The following is a 19,454-nucleotide window of genomic DNA, read 5'->3' on the forward strand; positions in this document are numbered from 1 at the left end:
CAAGCAGTACCTGGATTTCCCTGACCCTGGCTGGCTCCTCGCGCTCTGCTTCCCTTGCCATCTCCATGAGGTCTTTCGACATCTTGGCCAAGTCCTGAGAATCACTCCAGCCCGAGTAGAGATCTGGACGCTTCGCCTTCTGCAAGAAGCAAATACCACACACGCTGAATGAAAACCAAAAATACGCTGCTAATGTGAGGAAAAGACAGGCGCAGATCGTACACACGCACAAACGCTGTACGCAACTGGCGCATCAGAGGCGGAGCTTTTCGAGCCCGCCCTACTCACCAGGTAGGAAAGGAGGTGCTTGCGGCTGATGACGTGAGAGATGACAAGGGTCTTGCTCAGCAGCGTGGAGCAGGCCACACACAGGTAGAGCGGGGGCTGACTTTCGCTGCGACATTCAATCAGAGCGCTGAGGCCTGTATGGAGAGGCACATGTAACACTCAGAGCAGAGTACAAAAACACCACACACAGCATGAGAGTATGAGATCGCTGAGATGAAAAGATCAGATCAGAAGATCAGAACGCACACCAAGCAACACTCACCGTCCCTACCCTAGCTTACCACTGCTGTACGTTTAAGAGCAATTCTTAACAATGAGACAGACTTATTGAATCCTACACTCATAAGGAGTGGGGCGCCTGTCATACATCAAAAGACATCAGATTGGGACTGACAATTTAAAAAGAAAACAGAAATAACAGCTGAAGAAACACTCACCAACCACCGGCTGAGACCGCTGTGGGTCCTCCACATAGCCCCGCAGGTCCGGCGGGGGTCGGAATGTTCTCTCTACAGTATATACAACAACAAAATCCACTCTTATGGAAGGCAATATTGAACAGCTCTCCCAAAAAAACACCCACTGGAGTCCAATCATAGATCCTTTCATTCTGATCAAGACTGGAAGTAGTTGTTTGGAATTTCATTTGGTTTAAGCAGCGATCTTAATCACTGTTTATTTGCCTAGAACAGGGCATCCCGGTGGAAACAGCACAGACGCCTGGAGTGATGCCATTCCTTAGGAAGACAACAGACGACCCATAATGCACCTGTCAGCAATGGCTTCACGTTTCCTGACTTTTATCATGGCAGTTGTGTGACAGTGGTGTCGGATCTCGTTTTGTAAAGAGCAGGTAAAAGTACCTGGTTCAGTGGACATGTATTGACATGTCTAACCTGTGGCTACATGGCCACTGCCCTCATCCCTCTCTGTCTCCATGCAGTTTAAAGTCAACCAGGCTTCCTGTGGAGACACCGGCCCTAGAAGTGCCCTCTCTCTAACCACAACTAGAGTAAAAAGGGAAAAACTGGCTATACAGTGGGAGGCCACATCTGCTCCTCATACTCTGGTCATTCTGTCACTTCAGTGCAGCTGGCCTGGCGCTGCCCTTCACAGGGATGTCATTCTGATGTCACCCACCTTTAGTTGGCTCAGCACCCTGGGATTCCCTGACAGGTACCTGCCAGACCCCTCCACGCTCAGCAGCTTCCTCTTCATCCACATACAAATACTCCTCTGTGAAACGGAGGGGAAAAATATGGATGTGAAACTACGTCTCCTCCTTAACTTGGAACCACTCCAATAAATGAGGGTTTTTCACTGATGCATTACTACCCGATGCATTATTTCGGGAGATTCTCTCACCCCTCTGTGTCTCTGTGTCCTTTACGTTCAGAGACGGTTTCTGTGCAGGAGCGGGACTCTGAACCCTCTTACCACTGACTGAGGCCGATTGATGAGAAGATGACATATCTGAAAACCAAAGCGTATCTCTTCGAATAAAATCACCGTTTTACACCCCCCTCCCACCCCAATTATAGCTCTACATGCAGCCTGGATCCTGGATCTGACCTGGGGAAGTCACTCTGTGCTGGATTTTCTCCTCACTGGAATCCACTTCAAAACAAACAGCAACAGTTGATTCAACGTCAGCATTAAATTCTCTCTCACATACACACACATACACCTATATAAAAAATGTAAAAATCCGCAGTGTTTATTGTCTGTAAACTCAGCTTCTATGACAGAACAGTTCCTTCAGCTGCCTGCTGTAACAGTTCACATTTATGAGAACACTACAGCGATACCCAGGACTCTTTGGCATGGCTATGCTGTCATTTTCCTTTCACAGTAAGACCGGGAAAGCAAAATGCTGTTGAGTGTCTCATCATTCAAGGCCTCGTGAAACTCCCAGCATGCTCCACTGCTGTGGTTCATCACAGCTTTACTGACCTTTCTGTGACTGTGTACTGTCCAGCTCCTGGAGGGGCTTCTGTGGAGCCTCCTGGTGCAGGATCCGCCATTTATGGACAACGACTACAACAAATTCAGATTAAAATAAAATAATATAACATAACAATTTAACACTCGTTCTTTTTAAGTGACAAAGTAATATCTTAACACCTCTTTCCACTTCTGTATGTGGTCACTCTCCCCTGAGTGGGAACATGTATCCTCCATTCCTTGGCCATGCACTCACCCAGTCTCTCTCCAGGGCTCACGAGGGGTCGAAGGTCACCCTGGTTCTGCTCTCTCCGGATGGCCTGCAGTTTGCCCAGAGCTGGGTAGGCATGCGGGTGGTTTAAAAGAGAGTCACTGCAAATCAGTCTCTGTTGTACCATAGATTTCTTCTTCAGCACCATTTAGGCAAACGGAATACCAGACAAAATAGAAAAAACACAAAAGCTGAAAATCTCACAGGAAAGGCAATGACAAAACTGTAATTTACCAGTGTCGAAGGGAGCAGACGCCACCTGCTCGTACGATTTCAGATCCAACTTCATCACCTTTCAGTCATGAGAGAAAGAGAGAAACAGAGTCACGGACAGAAGGCAAGAGAGACAGACAGACAAAGAAAAACGTTATATTTTTACTCCAAATGTTTGAAGAACAACATAAATGTGATCCAATCAGTTTAACTATATACCCTCATTCTCGCTGGTGGTTCCCTGTCTGTGGCATAGTTGCCACTGTTACATCTGGTACATTTTAGGTCTCTCTTGAAAATGAGATCTTTATCTCAGTGGGATTTACCTGAATAAATAAAGGTTAATCTGGGTAATAGGAAATGGAGTGGGTGGGATGTGGGATGTTTCGGAGCAGTGTATGGAGGTTGAGTTTGAAAGCAAGAGCCCAAACCAAATTCTATCATTGCTCTTGTAATTACCTGAGCATCTCAGATTCCAGAATCACTCCCATGATTACCTGATCATCTAAGATGCTGCCATCACTCCCATAGTTACCTGGGCATCCCAGATCCTCTCACGGTCCTCCACCCACCACGCGACATCAGCGGGGTTCTTCTCGAAGTGTGGGAGGAGTTTGGGGTACCGGGACTCCTGCCCACAGAAAGCACACATTACATTACATTACTTAGCAGACGCTCTTACCCAGAGTGACTTACATGGGTTACAGTTCTTTACAATGCTATCCATTTATAAAGCTGGATATTTACTGAGGCGATTGTGGCTTAAGTACCTTGCCCAAGGGTACAGCAGTAAAGTATCACCTTAGGGCATGGTCTACTCAGCATTTCTAACTTGGTCAGGTTGTTGCCAGGTTAAACAACATTCAAGAATGATCGTGAAGCCCTTGTTTGCCTGTCTGACTCATTTTCTGGGGAGTTCTCTTTCAACAAAACAAACTGCAGTTTCATACTGTATTTGGATATTTGATCTTGGTAGCTGTAAAGCATTTGAATATCAAATTACTCTAGATGCAAATCCCTGCTCTACAGATACACTTCCCCTACGTTTGGTCAGTGATAGCAGTGATACCACACTCACAATGTAACGGTGCTGATGGCGGCCGCTGATAATGTGGTTACACATCTGGTTCTTGTTGATCTTTTCAGCACAGGTAAGGCACAGGTAGAAGGTCGGCTGTTTAAAACTGCGGCATTCCACCACAGCCCTCAGACCTGCAGAGGGCGCCACAGAGCTTGGCTTACAATCACAGTGCGAGCACACAGGCATGCACGTGAATGCATGCACGCGCACACACACACACACACACACACACACACACACACACACACACACACACACACAACCACAGTGAGCTCACATGCACTCACATACTTGCATACAAAGTGAACGGGCTGGAGAGATATTTGACATCTTAACTGCTATGCCAGTTTAAATGCAGTTAAAATAAGCCCAACCTTTCACGCAAACCATTCAGCTGCCATCAGTCCAAACGCTGATGCGCCAGGAGCATCGTGACACTGATTGGATAGGGTTCTAATAGAAGACTGGAATGTGAATAACATGATTGGCTGTGAAACTGACCAACGAGGGGCTCGGGCTTGTTGGTCAGGAATGGGAGCATGAATTTTGCCAGGTGACTCTCACCAACAGGAACTGCTGCTGTGAACAGGGAAACAAAAAAGTTGACCGGTCATTCACTCAGGCTTAAAGCACAGTTATAAAACAGGAGTTTATAACTTAAACGTCTGGTGAAAGTACAGATTACAGATATCAAGCTTGAAAGTTTTCACTTCATTTTCATTTTTGATATTTTCAGATCCAGTCAGCTATGAAAGGATGTCTGATGTCTACTCCTCCCCCCAGCCCCAATCTCTCTCAGAGTGATAATGTGCAACTGATATCTAGCTAGCAATCTAAAGTAGCATCCAGCCACTTTATTTTTAATGAGACTACGCGGTTTATTTTGGCACTGTGCCAGGCCTCCTCTTTCAGTTCCATTAACACAACAACCCAAGTCTGAGGACACAAATCAGGTATTTGGGTTAGGTTTTAAGTGCAAGCGAATCTGAAGAGGGGGCGTTCCGTTTGGCATTTCCATCTTTGACAAAGCAACTGGAAAAACTCCCAGTATAAACTTGTTTTGCATTAGAGCAAATTTTCATTGGAATGCCTACTGTGCCTACTTACCCCTCTTAGTGGCGGTGTTTCGGGGGCACTGAAGAGAGATGTGAGGAGACACCTGCCAGCGAACCTCCTCACATGCAGCAACTAGAAAGCCATAAGATTGCAGAAATGATAAAGAGTTCAATTATCATAATGATACATAACAGGCTCTTCAGCCAACATTAGCTGGTAAATACGTCTTCAGGCGAGAAAATAATCTGTGACTTTGTAGAGGTTGGTGTCGAACGTTCCCAGCATCTCTGAATTAAAATCCAGGCAAGTTACACTTTTCTGTCTGAGCCAAGTGTGAAATTCACTTCCAACTCATTTCCACTCCATTCCATTCTTCATGAGCTCATTAAAAAAACACTAACGGTGTCTGGCAGCTGCATACCTCCGCTCTCATTCGCTTTCGTCTCTGCACCTCTGGAATCAGGGACGTGTTTTTCTGGAGGCCCTGGACTCTGACTCTGGTCCTCTGTGGCAGTAACTGAAAAGAAAAAAAAAAATCATGAAGACATTTATGTGAAACACATTACTGTCCAATACTCTTACAAGCCAGATTATTTCCATTGTCAGCAACTGAAGAGTGGCAATAGATCAATACCACCTAACTTCAGATTGTCACTCTGGATAAGAGTACCTGCTAAATGACAACAATGTAATGTAATCTACATATCCATTAATACACAAAAATCACAATATTTGCTAAGGCAGTTCAGATTAAGTACCTTACTAAATTTTAAAACAGCGCCCCACCTGGGACTCAAACCTGCAACCTCAAACCTGGTCACTTCTCTCCATGTCTGCTTACCAGCCTCCGTGTCTGTGCGTTTCTGATCCTGATTCTGTTCTGACGGAGCTAATAAAGTAGCGACCGTCTCCTCAACCTCTGTAACCAAGAAAGAACAGAAAGTAAGTACAACACAGACCTGACGACTGTTTTTCACCTGGCAGCAATGCACTGAACCGCCACCCTTATCTGGGGTGACATATATAGGTTATATTTTACGTATTATACACATTTTACATATAATATTGAGCATAACATTTTCTACATACAATACTGGAATACTTAAATCAACCTCCTGGTTCCAGGCCCAGCTGTTTGACCCTTGCCCCACAGTGCTACCCCAGCCCTGCTTACCCGGCTCTGTGTCCTTTGGATCCTGTACAGGCTCTTCAGGACACTGGGACTCTTGACTCTCTTCACAGGACATTTGACTCTCCAATTTCTCCTGTTTCATGGTAGCTAGACAACATAATGAAAATCAGAGAGAAATATCTGGGAAAACTCTACACAAGAAACCTGCTCCTTCTGTACTGCAGGGGGCAGCAGCAGCTGAGAGAAACCACTCTTTCAGAGTAAGACCACAACCTGTAATGGTCTGAACCACGGGCTACAATACAAGGTTACAGGATCCCCCTGTGAAAGGAAAACAAGCTACTGATCGAACTATCGTTTCCCTAAACATGTTCCAAGAATCCTCCCATGTACAGAGTGCTTGTTTGTTCCAACTAAGATCTTAAGTAGGTTCAGACAGCACTATCTGAAACTCGTTCATGAAGTACAGACTGCATAAGGATTTACAGGAGATGAACTGTCAGGTGATGCAAAAACCCAGATCAGTGTTAAATTCACAGACTGAGGTCTTGCTTCATATGGTTCAACAAGGACTACTAGGGGGTACGCTGGCTGGGCTGAGCTCGTCTAATCTGAATTAATCGAAAAAAGATTAAGGCAGACACTTAAGGTGAAAAGAGTAAGTATAATTGAGCTCCACTTCACTGTCCTCAAACTCTTCTCTCCCACTCCAACACCACTATGGCCCTACTGAGAAAGCCAGTCCACGCACTTGTCTAAGCAGTTAGTATCTCAAAGGGACTGCCATCCTGAAGATCATTCACATCCTGGTCTCTCATCCTGGTCGTTCACAGCTCATCTTCCTAAATATGCCGACTCACCTGTCTTTGGCTCAGTGCTGTCTGGTTCCTGCAGAGCTGCTGCACTTTCAACCGGCTCCTGCTTTATTACGACTGTAAAATGGCGACCGAGTCAGGCGGGGAATAAAGAAAATTACCCAAAAACGCTTACTGTTAAATGCACATTTTCGGCGTAACATCTTTTATTCATGCATGCAACGCCAGTTAAACCGTTTTCAAATTAAGCAAGTAAATTTAACAACGCACCTGTTTCTTTACGATTGTCCACACTGCCTTGTGCTTCTGTAGCCTCGCCCCGCTTGCCTGTCTGCCCCGTGGCAGAATCTGCAGGAACAAGGACAATGACAGCAGGAGTTCACACCTGACACATCTGCACTGAGGGTCAGAGGTCGCATCATTACCAGCATCACACTTTGGCCATGTTAAATTAGATACAGCTCCTGACTCACTGCTGTCTATGAAGAACCCATGTTACTGACTGCAAAGAGAAGGGCCCCAGAAGCAACTAAAATAGGACTCCCCTGCTGTGTTTTAAGAACTGCCTCACTTACCTGAAATGGTTGGCAATGAATTAGTCAAAGAGGACGTTCCTCATCACTTGTCTATCTCAAGGTAATTAGAATTATCCAAAACCGGGTTCAGTTGTCCTACTATGTGTACACTATGCATAAAGTATGACTAATTCAACAAAGAATACATCCATTGTAATGTGGCACAGCTGGAACTGAAAGAACTCCGGGTGTTGCAGACTTGCGCGGCTGTTAATGGCAGAAGCACAGTGATAAAAAAGTTCTCTCTAACAGAATGGAGGGTATGAGACACAATCCCTATCGATCACAGCTGCATCTGCAGTTACCGCTGGGTGGGAGAGACAGAGAGGGCTGTTCGGGGGCTGGTTCTGGACTAGCTGATGGGAGTCTGTGCTTCATGTCTCCTTGTTGCATTACATCTTTTTTCTGGTTCCGTTCCTCTCGGATCTTCTTCAGTTTACTGACGGCTGGGAGGAGAATGCACACGTACACACACACAAGCACACATGCATGCACATACACAGAGATACAGAGATACACACATACACACACGCATTAAGGGTTTGTCTTAGGTGCAAACCTCACAAAATCACCATGAGGTAAAAAAGTGGAACTGTGGATACAATGCTGACGAAGAATTATGGTAATACTGTTCAAAACAAGTTCATACATAGGAAATAACAGCACCCCCTCTGATTTAAAATGTGTTTGTCTGGGGGAACATGAGCATCAGGCTACCTACTTCCAAAAATGACTACTTAGTTTTTTATACATTTCTGCCTCAGTGTTTTTCACATTGTACAAAGAGCCTCAAAGATGCCTCTGAGCTAAGGTCATGCCCCCTAAATAGCAATGCCCCATTTTTATAGGAAAGATGCAAACAGCAGGGCAACACACTGAGGTCACAGTGGCTTGTGTTAAGTAGCTGAAAATACATCTTCTATCGTATCCATCTGGTGTGATGGAAAGAGGGGGAGTGATCTAAAGTGGCGTGACTACAACCTGTACCATCAGATTAGATGATCAGCTCAGTAAAAAGGCACAGCTAGTGGGTTGGGTTTAGTCTGTGACAAAACATAACTGGTCGACAGGTATTTTCAGAGGTTGAGATACCACACTAAACATCAAACCTGTTCAAATTATTTGCTATGGTTTGGGATGCAAACGCTTTAAATAAAAGGCACTGTACTCTATCTTAAAATTTAGTTTAGGCTTAATTAATTACAACACAATTGAGGTTGAACAGGTTGATAATTAGCATTTTTGCCCTGAGTGAAGTCTGAAAGATGTTGTAACTATTCGGCTGTGCGAACATTACCACTGTCATCAGGCATTGAAAGTAGCTCTTTGCAGAGATCAACATCCAGCTCCATGATCTGAAAAGCAAGGAAAGCATGTTACTCACATATCTCTTTAAATGCAGTTTTCCCACAGCATCTTAAAGTAGTGCTCAACCATACCATCACCTCATGAATTGCACAGGTAATGGCACCTGGGCAAGAAGGTGGTTTAAATTAACCTCATGAGGTCATGTTTGCTTATGAGAAGTGAACTCATGTTAGGTCATGAAAAATCTATTAACCAAAATGAGGCCAAAAGCATTCGATCACACGATTCACATGTTGTAATTAATTACTTCAAAATAGAAAACACGCATAAATTGTGATAATTGAGTTTCAGACCACCCCTGGGTCTGACTTTCAGACATGCATATTCACTTTCTGGAAAAGGTAGCACAAAATAGTTATTCACACTTTGTTTTTTTCCATTTCAAAAATCATCCACACAGACACCATCCCTACCCCCCAATTACCTGCACATCACCCACACCCTTTTCCATCTGTACCACCACTCTAGCAAGATTCAGGAAGTAGTCACTCAGCGACTCAGTCAAGTTAGGCTTCTTGACATCCCGTTTCACAAGGCTGGGGTACTGTGATTTCTGCAAACACAGAAAGCCATTCAGTGAAGACCCGCACACCTGCAGCGGCCGCAGAGAACACAGCTACGCAAGCTATGCGCACACGAACAAATATACATACACATCTACACTTTTAAGAGCTGTGACTACTTTCCCTATATCTTCCACTTCCCATGCCTGTCTACCACAAATCACACAGCGACTTACACCCTCACTACTAAGCCACCTCCACCCCCCTTTGCAATAAATACCATTATACTGCACAAAATACAGCAAAGAGTGTGGTCACAGGTGAAAGAAAGCTTCTCCTAAATCTTTACCTTTGAAGATATTCTAGTTATTGCAGTAGCAGTAATAATAACGACAACTACTATATTAATTATACTACATTACTATTACTACATTAATAATTTTAGTAAATGCTCTTTAGCTGTTCAACTGAAAATCATATAGACACATATAGACTCACTATATAATTGCAGCGATGCAGGTCTCCAGTGACGTGCTGCAGGATGTGATTCTTGGAGATCTTGGCAAAGCAGATGTCACAGATATAGAACATTTGCTGGTTGATGGCGCAGCACTCGGTCACCTCCCTCAGACCTGCAGAAGAGAAGCAAGAAAGGCCGACCTTCACACAGCCTTCAGCTGATGTCACAGACTTTACATTACATTACTGGCATTTAGCAGACGCTCTTCCAGAGCGACTTACATAGGTTACAATTTTACCATGTTAACCCAGAATTGCCTCAGTAAATGTCCAGCTGTATAAATGGTTAAGTACCTTGCCCAAGGGAACAGCAGCAGTGCCCCAGTAGGGATTTAAACCAGCAACCTTTTGGTTACAAGCCCTGCTCCTTACCACTATGCTACACTGCCACCCCAGTTAACTTTAAATCTTTCAGCAGCAGAATCAAAATGGAGGGGCTGAGCCAATAATAATACTAAAAATGACAGTGACTTTCCAACAGATATAATATTATATAACAGGGTGGCACTGTTGCATAGTCTTTATGGAATAGGACAGATACTCCTAAGATCATAGGTTCAATGGTTATAACCTTTGACAAAGTACTCAACCTGAATTACTCCAGAAAATGTATCTTTATGAATTGACAGTACGTACAATATAATATATTGTACAATGTGATGTTTATACAAGTAAGCTGTTCAGTTTGTTCTGAATTTGACCTTAACAACAATGTATGTGCTTGAGCGCACATGCCAACCAATGATTCAAAATCAGGCCCTACTTTGTATAAATCAAACATAATTCATAACCTTGAAGGCCTGGGAGGGGGAGCACATAAAATAAACCTTGGGGGAAAAAAGCAAACAAACAAAAACTCCAGTAAACAGGTGAAATGAAAGAGCTGACCAATGATAGGCTGCTTTGTCCCTTTCTTCTTCTTCTTCACAAGGTGCGTCAACGCAAAGTTGGATCTACCCTGGGCGTCTGGTTCCTGAAAAGGTCTTGATTCCTGGATAGGGTTTTCTGCATGGGACAGAACTGCATGGGGTAATGTTGTCAGAGAGTGTGCATGTGGGGTGTGTGTGTGTTCATGCAGAGACATCTGCATGAACTTTTTTTGTGACCAACTTTTGTCTGTATGTTTCTCTGTGTGTGTCAGTGTTTTTTGGGAAGCGATTTTCTAATGGGAACAATAAACTTCTGACTATGATAAAAAAAAAAACAATAGCCAAGATACAACAGATTAACAAGAGACTCAAAAAGCTGTATTAATCTGCACCTGTGAGTTTCACATTTACACTGTGCCAGAAAAATATTTCATTTGTTTCAAGGATACTGAGTGTAGGCCCAGGCTATTTCTTTAGATTAAATCGCAACATTATTTGTTTTGAGACAGTTTAATTAACCATACTACTGCTCTTTTGCACATAAATGAATGCCAAATGAATAAATGTAAATGTAAATGTAAAATAAAAGTCTAATTCATTGAAAAATATAGCAAGACCTTGGCCAATTTAAGTGCACTCTACTGTGAATAGTAATATTGTTTTTGTCACCATTCTAACGTGCCCATTGGTAAAGCTAGCAAGTTCATTTAAACTGTAACATTCTAAAAGTGTCAGCTGGTTACAGGCAAGTTCAGTAAAGATCTGAACTCAGGAGCTTGGTTAATAAAGAGCTCTGATTTATGATTCATTCTGTCATTTCATAAGAGATGCATCTTGGGTAATTTCAAAGGCAGGGCAGGTGCGGTACCTTTGTCAGTGGAAGTTGGTCCCGCCTCTCTCACAGCGTCCGGCTTCACTTTCATTACCTTTCAGAAGACAGAAAGAGAGATTACAAGACAGCCCTTCACGAGCGTCAGGCCGCGTTTCGACAGCAGGATTATAAGAGACGTCAGCGGGTCACCTCAAACTGGCCCCAGCCTTCCTTATGCTCCAGAACTTTCGCCATGGCCTGAAGCTTTTGGATGTTCCCTGTCAGGTCTGGGTTTTCCCTCCAACCCTCCAGGAGCTCAGGGTGCTTTGACCTCTAAAACACAATCCGTGAACGCTGCCATTATTATACTTGCTTATATATTATGTGCAGAAGAACAGGAACGATACACAAACTCAGGCGAACGCAACGATGGCCATTTCTACTCTGCTGGTTTTTAAATGGCTGCAATAGCACACATCAACAGGTCATGCTGAACACTCACAGTGCCAACTACTGTTTGCTAATAATAATGATAACTGTCATTACTCACTGAATACATAACAGCCATGACCAGTAAGACGACGTGATGAATGTCATGAACACGGTGTGGGAGCTATGCAAACTACTGAAATGGGATGAGGAGGCCACTGGCACAGAGCCACTGATAACCAGTGAAAGGTGCTTCTCTGGACAGTAACCAAGAACTAATATCAATACAGGCCAGATTGTTTTGACCTTTGTCCCAAAGGAAGACCACCGTCAAGAGGTCAAACTTACAATGTAACTGTATCGATGGCGGGATCCGATGACATGGCCGATAATGAAGTCTGCGCGAAATGTCTTGGCACAAGCTTTGCACTCCAGAAAGCTTGGCTGCTTATCTGACTCATGCTCAATTATATCGCAGAGACCTTCGGGAGGGGAAAGCACACAAGCATTGCATTTTATTCATACCCCCTATCCAGAGTAATTTACAAAGCTTACCTTTTACACACATTACATTATACAGGTGTACTTGCCAATGATGGGTTCTCTCCTCTGCCTGTTCTTCAGGTAGCGCCACAGCACTTTTGAGGCCTGGGTTTGGCTTTGCTCACCAAGGACTGAAATAAAATATATATTTTATATACAGAAAGAATCAAGAATCTTTGGACACCATGTCTAATCAAAACAGCACTTCCAATGAGTGATGTAGCAAAAAAAAGTTACAGATTGGCTTGCAATTCTTTACTTGTAATGATTTCTCAATAAAAAATAAATTTCACTAATTTGACCAGTGCATAATTCATTTTGAATTGGCCAGCAATAGGAAGGCCTTCAGAACTGGCTGCAGTACAGGCCAGAGCTCATCCAATGCAACCAAGGCTTGGTTATAATTACCGGTCAGGACTACTGTTCGGCCCCTGGGTGGCGACCTATTCATGATTCTTAGTTTGTCACTTCACATTCCGCCATATTCCAACAACACTTTTACTCACTCCAGCTCTTCTTCATGCATTTTAGATCGAAGGCAGGCCCCTCCACTCCTGGACTCTGAGCAATCTCCTCTCTGACAGTGACTGAGAATGAGAAAAAAAACAGATATACTCAGCATTTGGAATATCTGCCCCTTTCCCTTCACACCAGCCAGAACATCAGAGAATTAAATGAGAATTATTTTTCCAGGAAGAATTCATTCAAGACATTGGTGGACCTTAGGGGGATTCACCTTCATCATGCATCCTTTATTTTTTTTTACACAAATAAATAAAAGACAATGCCACTTACCTGTGCTTTGGGAATTTTGGTTGGATGGAGTCACTTGATTTTGGAGCTCGTCCTCTTTGACCAAACCTGAGAAGGAAAAAGCGCTGCATTCAGACAAAGCTAGTCACTCGTCCGTTAATGGTCATTAGGATCGGCTGTTCTGCACCCTGCACTCACCCTCTCTCCCCTCTCCAGGGGACTCAAGAGGTCGAAGGTCACTCTGGTTTTGCTTTTCCTGAATGGTCCGCAGACTGTTCAGAGCTGGCAGGGTAGAGACAAAATATGACACACACACAAGACACATGCCGCCACAAACAAGCATGCAGGGACACACAGACACACAGACACACACACACACACACACACACAAATTTTCTCAGTCCAACATTGCCATAACACATAACACATGCAGAAAGAATATTATAGATGTAATGCTGGGATTACCCCTTTAGTGAATACATTCAAAACTCACCAACATCGATAGAACTTGCAATTACTTCTTTGTATTGTGTGGCCTCTAATTCCAACACCTACAATTAACAACAAAGAAATTGACATAGGTTGAATAATTGTTGTAGGTTAGAGGTGGGAAAACTCCTGAACAGTCAAAGTGTGATCTGATTTTTGGTCACTTAACTGCTTGACTTTAACAACTAGACTATAGAACTTCAGAGATTTATGGTCTGTGTGCTCTTGAGGGTTTCTTGAGGTGAGAAGCAAGCAATACCTTTTTTAAGAAAATGGAGGTGGGTGGGGAAATGAGAATTTACAGGATACTGAGCTAAAGAGATTAGTTGTCGAATTCCCCACAAGCCAGGCTTACCTGCGCTTCCCCATAGCCTTTCTCCTGCTCCAGAGCAGCGGCCCTCTCTTTAAGGGGTGTGATCATTTTAGTCAAATCAGCCGTTTCCTCCCACCCACTAAGAAGATGGTGTGACTTCTGCAGACAAAAGACATGGATGGGCAGCAGTGTAGCAAAGTGGTAAGAGAGGAGGGCTCATAACCAAAAGGTTGCTGCTGAGTCCCTGCTGGGCCACTGCTAGTGTACCCTTGGGTAAGGCACTCAACCCAGAATTGCCTCAGTAAATATCAAGCTGTACAAAAGGATAACATGTAAAAACTTTAAACTCTGTAAGTCGGTCTACATAAGAGCGTCTGCTAAACCCACAGGCCCACAGTTCAGTCTGAGGGAGGGCTTAGCAGGCCAAAAGGGTCAGCCAAGAGCTTTGCTTGTCACAGAAGCATCATGATGCTAGGGACATGTTAGAGCTTAATCAAAGTTAACCCCACTTAAAAGTTAACTCAAATATAAAGTGCAAAATGCCAACTTTAACGTAAAGTGTTAAGTACATTTAAATTCATACATTCTTGCCCTCAAATTAAGAGGACTCATGACAAAAATATTAAGCGAATGATACTGCTTTATAAAACTCATTTCATGGAGATTACGAATACACCTGGCTTGCTGCCAACCACTTTACAGGGTAGGAGACCGGCTGAACGTCTACCTACGTTGACATGTAGGTAGACATCACTGTGATGCACACTTACACACTTCCATCTAGGGATTAGCGAAATGTTGTTTTGCTTTCAAAGTTAATTTAACAAGTTGTACGACACTGAAGCAACTCGCTTTAAGTAGCCCATGTCAAAACTGCAGCCTTGGGTTTACAAACCTAGACCCCAAATCATTAACAGCTCTAACTAAAAAGTTACTGTTAAACTCACCAGGTAAAGGTATCTGTGACTGGGGCTGATGAGGTGATCAATGATACAGGCTTGGGGCATTTTTTCTGCACAGGCCACACATAGATAGTATGGAAGCAGGTCACTGCTGGCACACTCTATCACAGCTTCGAGACCTGAACAGGTAAACAAACAACACAAAATAAAGCCTTACCAACACACACGTGTGCGCACACACTCATGCCCACAGGTGAACCCACACACACACACACACACACACACACACACACACACACACACACACACACACACACACACACACACACACACAAAGCATGAACTGGCCCACACTAAAAACAGGAAGCTGTCAGGATTCCCTGTTGACCCTACTCTGGTTTCCATGAAGGGTAAAGGGGTCTTACCTGAATTTAGGCTTATGGTTAACTCAGCTGGCTCTGGAAGGGGAAGACTCCTTGACCACCAAAGCATCCTGAACTTATCTTCAACTCTGGACAGCCATGCTCTGTCTAACAGACTCCGGTATGAATCCACAACCAGCTCTGGTAGCAAGAGCCTTGGCAATAAACAACCCTTGGACCCATGGAGACCAAAATGCCACAACATAAAGCTGCTCATAGACAGCTCTCTCATTTAATACGAAGATGACCATGTCTCTTCATTCTCGTGTCGACAACATTTCTACCTGGCAAGGAAGCCAGAAGACATGGGCCTCCAGAGACAGCTCTGGATGCTGTGTTCGTTTCCCCAAAAACGGTCAGGCAATAGATTTCCTCTGCCTCTCTCTCATCGCTCTCTCTCTCTGTCTTCTGCAACAAGCCCAGAAGCCTCCAGTGGAAAACAGACTGTGGCCTCCCCAGAAGGCCTACAACAAATGAGCTGCCATCCCCTCAGATCTAATAAACTGGCTGATGAGTATTGTTGTTTAATGTTGGCATTGTGAGTAGCTTAGCTGATTTTATCTTGTAAGATGTTTAAACACATCTGTAATTCATTTAATGATCATTTTTCCCCTGTTACAATTACCTCATGAGACTGATTAGATTAACTTATAAATAGTTGAGCTTATAGTTACTAGCTATCACTTCATGATCTCTTTTGTCATCGTCATGGTGGGAGTCACCCCATTTTTGTAAGACTGTAAAAAGGTTTGTTTGGTAAGCTGTCATCCTTAGTATTCCCTAACTGAGCTGATGAGACTGACTCTGGTGTTTCACTTAGACGGCCAGCTAAGGTGCTCCTTCCCACCTTCTTCCCAGCCATCAGGGACTGGGAGCCCAGTGCGGTGGAACAAACCTGGTTAGTTCTGTCAGGGTGGGAAAGGGTACGACAGCAGAGTCCCTTCATCTAAATCCTTTCACGCACTCTGTGACTTACCATGCACCTATGACATTAAGGAGATCTGCCTATCCAAAGTTTTTCCCATTCTGTCAAGAAAAAAGCTGTTGCATCAGTCTCTTATGAAGGCAAGCCTCTAGCTCAGCAAGATGCTGAATTCCTGAATTACTGGGGGTGAAGGAGCATTTTTCTCAAGTCAACCATCCAGATGGTGAGGAAGATTAATTCAGGTGCCTGTAATGTCTCAAGGTAAATCAAGCAAATGCTTATGAATGGTTCGGTGAAGCCCATACATACACTCGAGGAGCTAGTTAAAAACAGACTTTAAATACAGTTAATAAAAGCAGTTTGAGTAACACCAGCATTATCCCTCCAAAATAACAGGGGTCACATTAGCTGATGAAATCAGTTTGTAAATGTAGAGGCTGTTGACTGTATGGCAGTCCGTTCGGACACTCAAGGAACTGTGGAGGTGGAAGATTGTTGAACACTATTTAAACTCCATATTGCTTAAATGGAAAATGCTGGATGGGCATAATTGGAAAATTACCGGGCTCTGTGAAAAGTTACCAGGGGAAAGGATAGGTTCTGTTCTCATGTGAACCAAGGACACAGTGGCAGAATGTTTTTCTTCATTCTTTTTGTTATCTGCATTCCCTCATTAAAGATGTCTTGCTATCTGTTTCCCTTTGGCAGGCGAATTGCTCTCCCTGTCTAACCTTGTGGGTATATATATCTTGCTGTTCTTTTTTTAAATTCAGACAGCTACACTGAGCGCTGTGTGAACTTTCTACTTGTCTCCCAGCATGGGCCCTGCTTGTTAACAAAGTGACTAAGGTGTATCAACCTCCAAAACAAATTGGGCAGATAAAAAGAATGAAGAAAAACATTCTGCCACTGTGTCCTTGGTTCACATGAGAACAGAACCCATCCTTTCCCCCCGTAACTTTTCACGGAGCCCAGTAATTAGCTCCTCGAGTGTATGTATGGGCTTCGCCGAACCATTCATAAGCATTTGCTTGATTTACCTTGAGACATTACAGGCACCTGAATTAATCTTCCTCACCGTCTGGAGGGTTGACTTGAGCAAATGCTCCTTCTCCCCCAGCAATTCAGGAATTCAGCACCTTGCTGAGCTAGAGGCTTGCCTTGATAAGAGACTGATGCAACAGCTTTTTTCTTGACAGGGAAAAACTCTGGATAGGTAGATCTCCTTAATGTCATAAGTGCATGGTAAGTCACAGAGTGCATGAAAGGATTTAGATGAAGGGACTCTGCTGTCATACCCTTTCCCACCCTGACAGAACTAACCAGGTTTGTTCCACCGCACTGGGCTCCCAGTCCCTGATGGCTGGGAAGAAGGTGGGAAGGAGCACCTTAGCTGGCCGTCTAAGTGAAACACCAGAGTCAGTCTCATCAGCTCAGTTAGGGAATACTAAGGACGACGGCTTACCAAACAAACCCCAGAACTTTTACAGCCTTACGAAAATGGGGTGACTTCCCACCATGACAATTCCTGACAGTCCTTATCACCTATTCCTTTATGTTATTATCTGTCTACCTACTGTTCTACTTTAATTTTCTCAAGTGTTATTTAACCTGGCAGACTGTGTTCTGCTCAGTAATAAGTGTTCCTTAATCTTAGGTTCTATCACCCACGTAATCTAGCCAGTTATCAATTTCATCCAACTATTAAAAGTAAATCTTTGCACATTGGACATCTGATGAAACGTATTGTGCCTGGCGGTACGTTTATGTTTAACTTGTTGCTGTGACCCATGACATACATGTTTACATTCGATAAAAGTCTACAATACATTAATTCTGAATTCTGTGCTCCATACAGCCTCACACATCCCTGGACCACATTTAAAGGCAGGGTGTTCAGGTTTCAGATAAAATTTTACATTGCAAGTTGGGGTTTAACTAGGTCACGGATTTCTACATGTGGGAGTAAAATTATATGAAAGGACATGAGGGTGACCTAAAAATAACCTGGTATTTTGAACAGAAGAAGTGTAAAAGGGTGACCTTAGACTGAACTATATATAGCAAACATCAGTGGAAAGATGCTGGGCCATGGTGTATGTGTTGTATGTTAATCATTACATAAGCGTGAAAAGCTGAAACTGGAACCTGCCTCCCCTGCATGGGATGACATTTGCTCAACTGGCGTACAAGTATGTAATCCAGATTTGATTAGGTCATGTCTCTGGCCTTTTGTGCAGAAAATAACAAGAGGAAGTTGAGCATGGTGCACCAGATTCAATCATAACAAGCGCCCTGTATATTCTGTCTGTCCTCTCCTGTGTCCTGTCTGCTTTGTCCTGTCCTCTTCTGAGCTCTCCTGAATCAGCCTGAAGGCTCCGCATGAGTTAATCTTCGACACTACATATTGCTTTTATTGTTATTTAAAATGCACTGTGTTGGGCTAGTCTGCTGCAGCCCCCCTTTCTGTGCCTTGTTCAACAGATATTTAACCACATCCCTCTCACTGATTTTACCAGAACCCCACCTACAGCTAACCATCCTATCCACAGCTGCTGTAAAATGAGCTGGCAACTATTCTAGGAACAAAAGACACGTCTCTGTTAACTGGAAGTCGTCTTTGGTGTTAAACCTCAACCAGTACAGGAAGCCTACTTTGAATATTGATTTAATATTGCATTTAACCACTTGATTTTGATATGTTCATATTTTGATATAAAAAGTGATAAGATCTATATTTTGATATACTTCTCCTACCCATTGAGTCTTTTATTCTCTCTTTTACTATTGATCTATTCATATATTGCTTCTTATGTTTTTTTACACATTCATTACTTCCTTTAATTCATTACTTCTCTTTTTCAGTTTCATCTGTTGTGTGATTGGCTCAAATCTTGTCCACTATAGTCAGAGCTACAAGATCTTTCTGGATGAGAAATTTCCTTCTGTTTTAGAAGAGTTATTCAGCCTCCGTCAGAAGATATCCAGCAATTCTACTGCCTGCGTAGGGAGATCATTCCACCACTGAGGGACAAGTACAGGCAGGGATTGGGTTTTAGAGGAGTGACCCCATCAGAATGGGACACTCAGTTGCCCCATGGTTGCAGAGCATAGTGATCTTGGTGGAACATAGGGTTTCAAGACTGATCATAGGCATGAGGGGGCTGTCCCATTCACTGTCTTGTATGCCATCACCAAGGTTTTGAACTTGATGCGAGCAATAACAAGAAGCC

General features: G+C 43.5%; 1 protein-coding gene across 1 annotated transcript in view; it reads right to left on the minus strand.

Annotated features, from left to right (window-relative positions):
- The window catches only part of LOC118769142, a 43,248-nt gene that overhangs the window by 7,168 nt on the left and 16,626 nt on the right, over positions 1 to 19,454 (minus strand). The window contains exons 29-61 of the mRNA XM_036516159.1: positions 14,920 to 15,053; positions 14,015 to 14,131; positions 13,664 to 13,721; positions 13,369 to 13,452; positions 13,213 to 13,278; positions 12,924 to 13,004; positions 12,465 to 12,548; positions 12,223 to 12,356; positions 11,656 to 11,778; positions 11,503 to 11,560; positions 10,654 to 10,770; positions 9,745 to 9,878; positions 9,168 to 9,296; positions 8,673 to 8,730; positions 7,681 to 7,821; positions 7,071 to 7,148; positions 6,846 to 6,917; positions 6,028 to 6,132; positions 5,695 to 5,772; positions 5,275 to 5,370; positions 4,905 to 4,985; positions 4,299 to 4,376; positions 3,795 to 3,928; positions 3,252 to 3,347; positions 2,738 to 2,795; positions 2,489 to 2,569; positions 2,242 to 2,325; positions 1,861 to 1,905; positions 1,654 to 1,761; positions 1,429 to 1,524; positions 726 to 797; positions 289 to 422; positions 11 to 139 (exon numbers count right to left, since the gene is read on the minus strand). Coding sequence (XP_036372052.1) covers positions 11 to 139; positions 289 to 422; positions 726 to 797; positions 1,429 to 1,524; positions 1,654 to 1,761; positions 1,861 to 1,905; positions 2,242 to 2,325; positions 2,489 to 2,569; positions 2,738 to 2,795; positions 3,252 to 3,347; positions 3,795 to 3,928; positions 4,299 to 4,376; positions 4,905 to 4,985; positions 5,275 to 5,370; positions 5,695 to 5,772; positions 6,028 to 6,132; positions 6,846 to 6,917; positions 7,071 to 7,148; positions 7,681 to 7,821; positions 8,673 to 8,730; positions 9,168 to 9,296; positions 9,745 to 9,878; positions 10,654 to 10,770; positions 11,503 to 11,560; positions 11,656 to 11,778; positions 12,223 to 12,356; positions 12,465 to 12,548; positions 12,924 to 13,004; positions 13,213 to 13,278; positions 13,369 to 13,452; positions 13,664 to 13,721; positions 14,015 to 14,131; positions 14,920 to 15,053 — 3,143 coding nt within the window. The remainder of the gene's footprint in view (positions 1 to 10; positions 140 to 288; positions 423 to 725; positions 798 to 1,428; positions 1,525 to 1,653; positions 1,762 to 1,860; positions 1,906 to 2,241; positions 2,326 to 2,488; positions 2,570 to 2,737; positions 2,796 to 3,251; positions 3,348 to 3,794; positions 3,929 to 4,298; positions 4,377 to 4,904; positions 4,986 to 5,274; positions 5,371 to 5,694; positions 5,773 to 6,027; positions 6,133 to 6,845; positions 6,918 to 7,070; positions 7,149 to 7,680; positions 7,822 to 8,672; positions 8,731 to 9,167; positions 9,297 to 9,744; positions 9,879 to 10,653; positions 10,771 to 11,502; positions 11,561 to 11,655; positions 11,779 to 12,222; positions 12,357 to 12,464; positions 12,549 to 12,923; positions 13,005 to 13,212; positions 13,279 to 13,368; positions 13,453 to 13,663; positions 13,722 to 14,014; positions 14,132 to 14,919; positions 15,054 to 19,454) is intronic.

Source organism: Megalops cyprinoides, chromosome 21 (assembly GCF_013368585.1).
Source record: "Megalops cyprinoides isolate fMegCyp1 chromosome 21, fMegCyp1.pri, whole genome shotgun sequence".
Classification (NCBI taxonomy): Eukaryota; Metazoa; Chordata; class Actinopteri; order Elopiformes; family Megalopidae; genus Megalops; species Megalops cyprinoides.